Source organism: Gigantopelta aegis, chromosome 9, assembly GCF_016097555.1.
Source record: "Gigantopelta aegis isolate Gae_Host chromosome 9, Gae_host_genome, whole genome shotgun sequence".
NCBI lineage: Eukaryota > Metazoa > Mollusca > Gastropoda > Neomphalida > Peltospiridae > Gigantopelta > Gigantopelta aegis.
Window position 1 is genome coordinate 80,595,531 of NC_054707.1, and position 9,221 is coordinate 80,604,751.

At 38.9% G+C, this 9,221-nt stretch overlaps 1 protein-coding gene across 1 annotated transcript; it reads right to left on the minus strand.

Moving 5' to 3' along the window:
* Positions 1-1,150: 1,150 nt before the first annotated feature.
* LOC121381784 lies at positions 1,151-2,341 on the minus strand. Its single transcript, XM_041511138.1, has one exon. The coding sequence runs from the start codon at positions 2,339-2,341 to the stop codon at positions 1,151-1,153; it is 1,191 nt and encodes a 396-aa protein (XP_041367072.1).
* Positions 2,342-9,221: the final 6,880 nt, after the last annotated feature.

The following is a 9,221-nucleotide window of genomic DNA, read 5'->3' on the forward strand; positions in this document are numbered from 1 at the left end:
TGGCTCCACGCCTTTGTAGCTCATAGTTTATAAAACCAACACTGCGTTCGGCAGCAAGGTTATGTACAGGCGCTTTATCCAACTTTTCAGCATCCATCTTGGACAATGCATATTCAGAAGTCCCTTCCCCATCTCCAAGTCCAAAGATTTCACCTTTTTGTCTCCTGAAACCGTCGGCTAGCTTTGGCAAAATCATATCTAGTACATCTTTCACTTCGTCTTTCAACTCCATCGTGGTGTTGACTATTGCGTCGCAAACATCTTTGTCGTACTTACACCCTTTGAATCTTTCTTCTGAGACAAACTGGAATGCTTGGGAATCTAAATTCATCAGCTTTGATGAGTCTGTGGTCAGAAGATCGGTGTAAAGTTGCTTGAAAGCTGGTATCAGTGTAGAGTAAGACGTGTTGCTTGAAGCGGTCAGAGACAAAAAAGGTTCCACTAAGTGTAGGCCAATCAGTACAGTACCTTCAAAAAATCCAAATCCACAAAGCACCTGACAATGCAGGCTAACTGGTTTGTGACATGTTCGAATTTCTCTAAGAACAACGAAACATCGTCCAGGTGATAGAGAACAATAGCACATGTGACTGTGAGACTGTTGAATCGCTCATCTTGCAATCGAACAACTTTATTTTGCCTGGGAGCAATAAATGAATCAAACTCATTCGCTTTGTTCCATGCTTTGTGATCGAACGAATGACTGATCAACCGGGTTATACAGTCCAAGGATTGCTCCGTCACTGTGGACGTGTTAGTGGTCCCAATGACTAAAAAGCTTGAGTATATTTTATCACGACCAATTTTGTTCTCAATGTCATTCCACAGTTTAGTTATCACTCTATTGAACATGAGAGATGGATGCACGTTACAAAATAGATGTCCTGGGGAGTGCTGCGACTCCAATTTTCTGGCGACCATCTCCTCCACGTTGAAATTATGAGCAGTTTGATCAGTGATTACGAAGTCCATTCTCTCGAAGATTGCTTTTCGGTCCACTCCACTTGCTGCTTCAAGCATTTCTAGGATAGTGATCTTTAAGTCTGCTAAATTTTGCTTTGCTTTCACTCGCAATTGACAGGGTTGGTAATGATCTATAGACTCCATTCACTGTCAGTCCCTGTACAGAGAAGGATCCCACACCTTGTTTTTAAGACCCATCGTCGCTGTAATTCACAACAGTTTGTTCATCACTTATCATTATCTCCTTGACGATCTCGTCCAGTGCTAGGGCCTCTATACTCTTTCCCACCTCTCTGACATTTTTCAGTGCAGGAAGAGTGTCTAGATCAATGTTATCGGACTCGTCGTGAAATTTCCATTTTCGTCCAAATATCCTGTTGCCGACGGTCACTATTGCTGCTTCTGGCTGACGGTTGGACATATGATACTGACTTTTCAACTTGTCTATGGTCTCGTAGACCTTGGGTCTAACTTTGCGCGCACTTTCTCTGATATGTTGATACTGCTGTGGAAAATTGTCTGTTTTATCTGGACTATGGCTACATAAAAGTTTGCGTCGTCGCTTTGCAAGATCATCAAAACCATCAGAATCATTCCACTGCATTTCGGTATCGCTGTCCATTTGGTCATTTCCTTCAAACTCGCTCTCACTACTCAGCTGTATTGTCGACTCAGTTTTTATCTTCTGCTTATCTGCCTTTTCTCTCATTCTTTCTAAAGATTGTAGATCATAACGCCGCCTTTCCATTGTCTTTTCCCACTTCTGATCGAAGAAATGTTCAGAGTACATTACACGCTGGTTTCTTTGGTCAGTGAGAAAAGCCCATTCATTCCTCATCATGTTCACACCGTATGCATTCTCCAAACGCTTCCGACTGTCCTGGTCCTCACAAAATAAGTCAAACAGTTTGTCACGATTTTCATTGAATTGTCGAACTTTCTCATAATAACTTTCATTCCGACGACTTTTTCTTGTCTGTATCAGATTAGTGAATTCCATATACAGTTTCAGTATGTTAGTTTGAATGTGTCGTGTGCGGATCGTATATATATTACAGTAAATCCAGTGTTCCTGCAGAAGTTCAGACAAAATTAGCGCAGCTTCCTGTTTAGATCTCTGTTTCTTGCCAGCACGATTGGGCCTCATCAGGTACATCATGTTTTCTATAACTCTTTTTCTGGTTGGTAGAACACCATTTGGACAGTCTGGTGCCTCTATGTAGGTCTCTGTCCCAAGAAGTTTTTGTGCCGATGAACGTGTAGGCAGTTTACTGGATGAAGTTGGAGTCGTCCGCTTATCAAACGAATGTGTTGACTTTCCAACAGCAGCTATAGGCATTCGAGAAGTTGCTGAAGATGTTGATTGTTCACTGGCCATGTAGGCACTCCTACACATGTATTATACTGGAATAATCTGTAAGTAGACGAAATTGGGGTTACGGTATGAAAGTGATCATTTATGTATCAAGGTCAGCAAACAACAATACGTGTTGATGAGACATTTCAAAGACATTTCATTCAGCAGTACATGTTTCAGACAATCAATATACTACACCATACACTCAGTTATGACACAAAACTTACTTGAAACGTTGTTTTAACGCTAAATTCGTACTCAGCGACCCCGAAAACCTATGCAAAGACATATTACAAGGCTACCTATTAACCAAGTTCAACAATCGTGCAGAAAAATAGCATTTTGGCCGCCATCTTGGATTTCGGCCATCTTGGATTTTACAATTATTTCTTCTGACGTCATATGTCAGCTCAGTTCTTCAAAAACTTGATTTAAACCACACAAAAAATGCAAATTCTGTGCCCAATTATGAGTTTTGTGGTAAGAAATTAAATTTTTGTGAGGTTCCGAATCTTCAGGGGGGGGTTTCCGGGGTCAAATTCCAAGAATTCTCTTTGATTCGCCAAAGTTGCCACATGGTCCATATTTCTGACTGGGGGTTTCAAAAAAGTAGGATTAACAACCTCCCCTAATATGAGTCATTATTATATGACCAAGATTTATGTAACATTGTAGTCATTTACTCAATCAATAACTTAAATTGAATCTGACAAGAAAACAGATTTATAAAATGTTGAAAGCATTACGAAATTAAGGAAGATATTGTTTAATGCACGCGAGTTAGGAGAGCGAAGGTGCAGGTCAGAATAGCTTATTCTCGTAAATCGGCCTCGGTTGTGTCGGGGTTAAGACATCGGATCTAAGGCTGGTAGATACAAAGTTCGCAGCCCTGGACCGGATCCCACCTAGAGCGAGTTTTAACGACTCAGTGGGTAGGTGTAAGACCGCTACACTCTTTAGCTGCTAACCAACTGTCCTGGACAGACAGCCCAACTAGCACAGGACACCGTGCTTGAACCTTAATTGGATATAAGCATGAAAATAAGTTAACAAAAGAAAGAATTGCTGAAATAATGTGGACAAATCAAACTAAAGCTTTAAAAAGGAAGTCTAATGATGAAATATGTTTCCTCTCTGTGTCAAAATGACCATATGTTTGACATCAAATAGCCAATGATTAATAAATCAATGTGCCAGGTGTCGTTAAAGAAAACAAACTTTGTGTCTTGTTTTGTGTGTGTGTGTGTGTGTGTTTCGTTTCATTTTGTTTGTTCATGTTTGCGTTGTTGGATTGTTGTTTGTTTTTGTTTGTTGTTGGGTTTTTTTTTTTTTTTTTTGGTGGGGGGGGGGGGTTGGACGGTGTCTTGTTTTTGTTTTGTTTTGGGTTTTTTTTTTTTGTTGTGTGTTTTTTTGTGTGTGGGTTTTTTTGGAGGGGGGGGTATTTTTATTTTTAAGGTGGTCAACACTGCCTTCTAGTGTAATCCTTGGAAGGTTATTGACTGTAAGATGTTACTTGTTGGTGAAAACAACGTTTGTAGGATGGTCTTACACTTCCTGACTGACCTCGGGGTTCATTCATTTATTCAATGCAATTCAATTCTTTTGTTTTATGTAATTTATTAAAGTCATAAGCCCATATATACAAGAACTCGTATATTGATATGTTTTGGGACCAGTTGTTCAAACGATTAGCCAGCTGTTTGAGAAACACAAAATGGAAACAGTTATTATTACACATATGTTTCAAAAACATATCTTGCAACATATCGATTATCTTACTACGACCTTCCATGGAGGTCAACCAAACAAGTTGAGTGTGTATAAATCAAGATCAATTGTGGGTAATAAATATGATATTAAACTCGCCACCACCCCACACCATGTCTATGTAATAAATATGATATTAAACTCGCCACCAGCCCGCACCACGTCTATGTCCCTCGTGAAACAATTCTCATTGTTGTTGTCATGACCTAAAGCTCGAAACTACTGAAGACTGTATCACTCGGGACACAAACACCATACAAAACGGAAGCTCGTCCAATATCCCGTAATTATTACATTTCCAAAAAATTATAAAAACAGATATTTATAAAAGCCCGTGGTTAACTTAACCATTCTTTGAACAACTGGCCCCTGGGTGCAGGTAACAGCATTTTCCAGTATAGTAGCATGCAGTGAATTACACTTACATAATACATGTCGTTATACACCAAGTATCTACCCGAACAAATAATGGTTCCGTTTAAAGTAATGTTATTTCCTCTTCTCTACATTTTAATGCTTTTACAATATAATTTCCAATTTTTTCAAAACATCTTCATTCCTTATTGCCATTAATTTAGTAAACAAATAACAGGATCTCGTAATGTAATACTTTCTAGGAATATAGATAGTTCTTAATGTCTTATACAGTGAACAATTTATAATAAAATAAAATTAATTTGCTACTTCTTTTCTATTGCATAATGTATAAATTCTTTCCATTTTATTTAAACCAATATAGCTCCCCTCATCGACTGCTAAGTCAGCCCCACCCATTCTGATACGTGCTATATCTCTGTTATACAAATCAAATGCAGGACATGTAAGATATAATTCTGGCTCTAAAGTTACTTTATATTTCACTGATGTCATATAATCTTAAATAAAATGTTTTCAGTGCGTTGTTAAATAAAACATTTCCTTATATTTACAATATATTTCATATCTGCTACTAGAGTTACTTTTTGCGATCCACTGTTGATTTTGTATATCCTTAATTCTTTGTTTAAATTCCGCTAAAAGTAATGGCACATCTCCCACACCCTGAGCAATCCACACAAATAAAGTGTTCTTAATAGCAGTAGTCCATGTATATCTTCCTGTACTATCTAAAGAATATAGCATATCGTATGCTTTATTGTATACTTGTGTGGGCATTTGTATCACTTTTATCCAATAGTGTATACATCAAATTAGAGAATTGCGATATATCAAATACCCTCTACATTCCCCTAATACCATGGCATTAGGGGCACATTTACTTACATTTACGAAACGTTTACAAGCCATGTATTGTATTCTTTCTATACATTCAAACTGTTGAAAACCCCATAGTTCAGAACCATACAACAAAATAGGCAAAATCTGTGTATCAAGTTATTTTTTAAAAATATGAAATGGAAATTGATTGATTGAATGTTTGTTTAACGACACCCCAGCACAAAAATACATATCGGCTATTGGGTGTCACAAATGGTAAGTATATGAACATATTTATATACACTCATGTAAAACCACAGTGTAAGGAGCTGTGGGGGGGAAGTATAATACAATATATAAAATCAAGTTAAGTATATCTTAAAATTTTGTATAGAAGTCAAAGTGTTTTAAAAACTTTACAATTAACATTGGATGGAATTTAAATGATTCCAAAACATTTCTGTTGCCAAATATATCATTTCTTGTCGGCTTGAGATGATCACACTCCACCAAAATGTGCCGCACAGTCAGTGTACACTGACAGTGTTCACACTGAGGAGGAGGGTCCTTCTTTAAAATAAATGAATGCGTCAAATATGTATGGCCGATGCGGGCACGGCATAAGACTACTTCATCCTTCCTGCATCGCCTGTAGGATGACTGCCACTCTCCCAGGACTGCCTTGACAGAATGAAGCTTATTCGCAACCGCACCGTCCCAATCATCTTGCCAAGTCGAAAAGATATATTGGTTAATATGAAATTTAAAATCACTGTAGGGGACACCAACATGGACACGGGGCAAGTTCAAAGCAGACTTGGCAGCAACATCTGCCTTTTCGTTACCCCTAATGCCAACATGGCTGGGTACCCAACACAGTATAACATCTTTATTGGCAATTGATAAAAAGACACACTTTCGTATCACCATCCCAACTAAGGGGTGCTCCAATTTCATGTACTGTAGAGCTTGAAGACAGGAAAGTGAGTCTGTAAAAATAATATACTTGGATGCATATGAATCCTTAATCTGTTCCAGGGCTTTAATGATTGCCCAAATTTCAGCAGTAAAGATTGATGCTGAATCGGGCAATCTTATGGAAATTATTGTGTCTGATGGAAACACTGTAGCACAAGCCACCGAATTCCCATCCCGTGATCCGTCTGTGTAAACAGGAATGTAATCACAGTACCGCTCTTGGATTTCCATGAAATATTGTTTATAAATAACTGCATCTGTGCGATCTTTTTTAGATGCACAAGATCGAATACAATTTTTGGTGGTTTGATACACCAAGGTGGCAAAATAAAATATGAAGGCGTTTCCAAAATGTCTGTTAAATCAATGTTGGAAACTGATAAAAACTGCTTAATGCGAAGACCAAATGTTCGAATCGCATTCGGTTTCGCATCAAATAACTTCATATATTTATTATCAAACACCGCATTGTGTGCAGGATGTTTTGGCATTGATTTAATCTTTGTAGCATACTGCAGAGAAAGCTTTGCACGTCTAGCACCCAAACTAGGTTCGTGTGCATCGACGTACAAGCTCTCCACAGGAGATGTTTTGAAAGCACCAAGACAAAGCCTAAGTCCCTGGTTGTGTATAGGATCTAGCATTTGCAAGTAAGACTTACGTGCTGACCCATACACAATGCACCCATAATCAAGTTTAGACCGAACTAAAGATCTATAAAGTCGGAGCATAACCTTTCGATCTGCTCCCCATTCAGTCTTACCAATAACCTTTAAGATATTGAGGGCCTTTAAGCCCTTCTTTTTTACATACTGTAAATGAGGAACAAAAGATAGCCTCCTGTCAAAAATAACCCCCAGAAATTTGGTCTCCTCCACAACTGGAACCGGAGTTTTGTCCAGAAACAGCTGTGGATCTAAATGGTGACCTCTTTTCTGGCAGATATGCATACAGACTGTTTTTGACTTTGAGAATCGAAATCCATTGTCAGTTGCCCATTGTTGAAGTTTATTCAAACAAAGCTGCAACTGACGTTCAATGATACTCATACTGGACGACCTGTAGCAAATCTGAAAATCGTCGACATATAACGAGCTATCAATGCCAGGTTTTAAACACTGGATGATGCTGTTAATTTTCACGGAAAATAAAGTTACTGACAGGATGCTACCTTGAGGCACACCCATCTCTTGGGAGTGAGAATCGGATAACGTAGATCCCACTCGTACCTTGAAAGACCTATTCTGTAAGAAATTTGAGATAAAGCCAGGCATACGGCCTCTTAGGCCCATGCCATGGAGGTCTTTCAAAATCCCATACTTCCACGTGGTATCATAAGCTTTCTCGAGGTCAAAAAAGACCGATACCAAATGCTGGTTATGGATAAAAGCATCCCTACAGAACGTTTCAAATCTAACAAGATGATCGACCGTGCTACGTCTAGGCCTGAACCCACATTGCACGTTAGTAAGCAATTTGTGGGACTCAAGATACCAGACAAGTCTACGGTTGATCATTCTTTCCATGGTTTTACAAATGCAACTTGTCAAAGCAATAGGCCGATAACTGGTAGGATTTGTTGGATCCTTACCAGGCTTAGGAATAGGAATGACAATGGCTTTTCTCCAATCAGAAGGAAAGTCACCCGAAATCCAGATTTTGTTAAAGATATTTAATAGAACCATTAAGGATGATTCAGGTAAGTGTTTTAAGAGTTGATAATGTATTTCATCTGGTCCTACCGAAGTATCATGGGCTCTACGTAGAGCGTCCTGCAACTCCTCCAAAGAGAAGTGCCTGTTGTATACTTCAACATTTTCAGATGAAAAGTTAATAGGTTGCTTTTCAGCTCTATTTCTGACAGACGTAAAAGCATCTGTACTGAAAGAAGAAGAGGAGTTATGGGAGAAACTGTCTGCCAATGCATTGGCAATGTCACGATGAGACGTAACATCCGTGTCATTGACAGACAAATGGCGAACTGTATTATTGGATTCTTTTCCCTTGATTTTACGTATCCTATTCCAGACAGATTTCACAGATGTTTGAGAAGTCAACTTGGAGACATAATTTCTCCAAGATGATTTCTTACTCTGTCTGATAGTTTTACGAGCCTTTGCCCGAGCAATGCGATAACTATTCAGGTTATCCCCGGTAGGTTCGCGTTTGAACCTCTCGAGGGTCCTGTTTCGCTCTTTGATTGCATCTTTGCATGTCTCATTGAACCATGGTTTATTGAAACGCTTCGGTACTGCCGAAGTCTTAGGAATAGTTTCCTCTGCAATATCTTTCAAGATGGAGGTGAACAAAGACATGGGATCATCGGCACCAGTCATGGCAGTTTGTTGCAGTCGAGTGCTGCACAGATGCCGAAATTGATCCCAGTTTGCCCCCGTCAACCTCCATCTCTGAACTCTTTCAAGTGATGGAGGTCCATCATTCTCCAAAATAACTGGAAAGTGGTCACTACCACAAGGGTCTGGACAAACTTTCCATGAGAAATCAAGACAAAGTGATGGACTACAAAGGGTTAAATCAATGGATGTGAAAGAACCACTTGCAGGATGAAAGTATGTATGACTTTTATCATTAAGTAATATTAAGTCATTTTTGAGAATTAAGTCTTCTAATTGTTTACCTCTAGTGTTTATGTCATCGCATCCCCACAAAGTGTGGTGTGCATTAAAATCTCCCATGATAATAAAGGGAGTAGGGAGTTGATCAAGAAGACCTTGAAAGTCCCTAGTGCTAAAATTGTAATTGTTTCGAGGGGGTAAATAAACTGAACAGAGAGTAATAGTTTTATGAGCCGTGACCTTTACGGCCACAGCTTGTAAAGTCGACTTTAATATGACTTCACTCTGGGGAATGTTTTCATTTACAATAATGGAAACGCCCCCAGACGCTCTGTTTTCACTCTGTTGACATTTATGGTAGAGATTAAATCCTCTGATGTTAA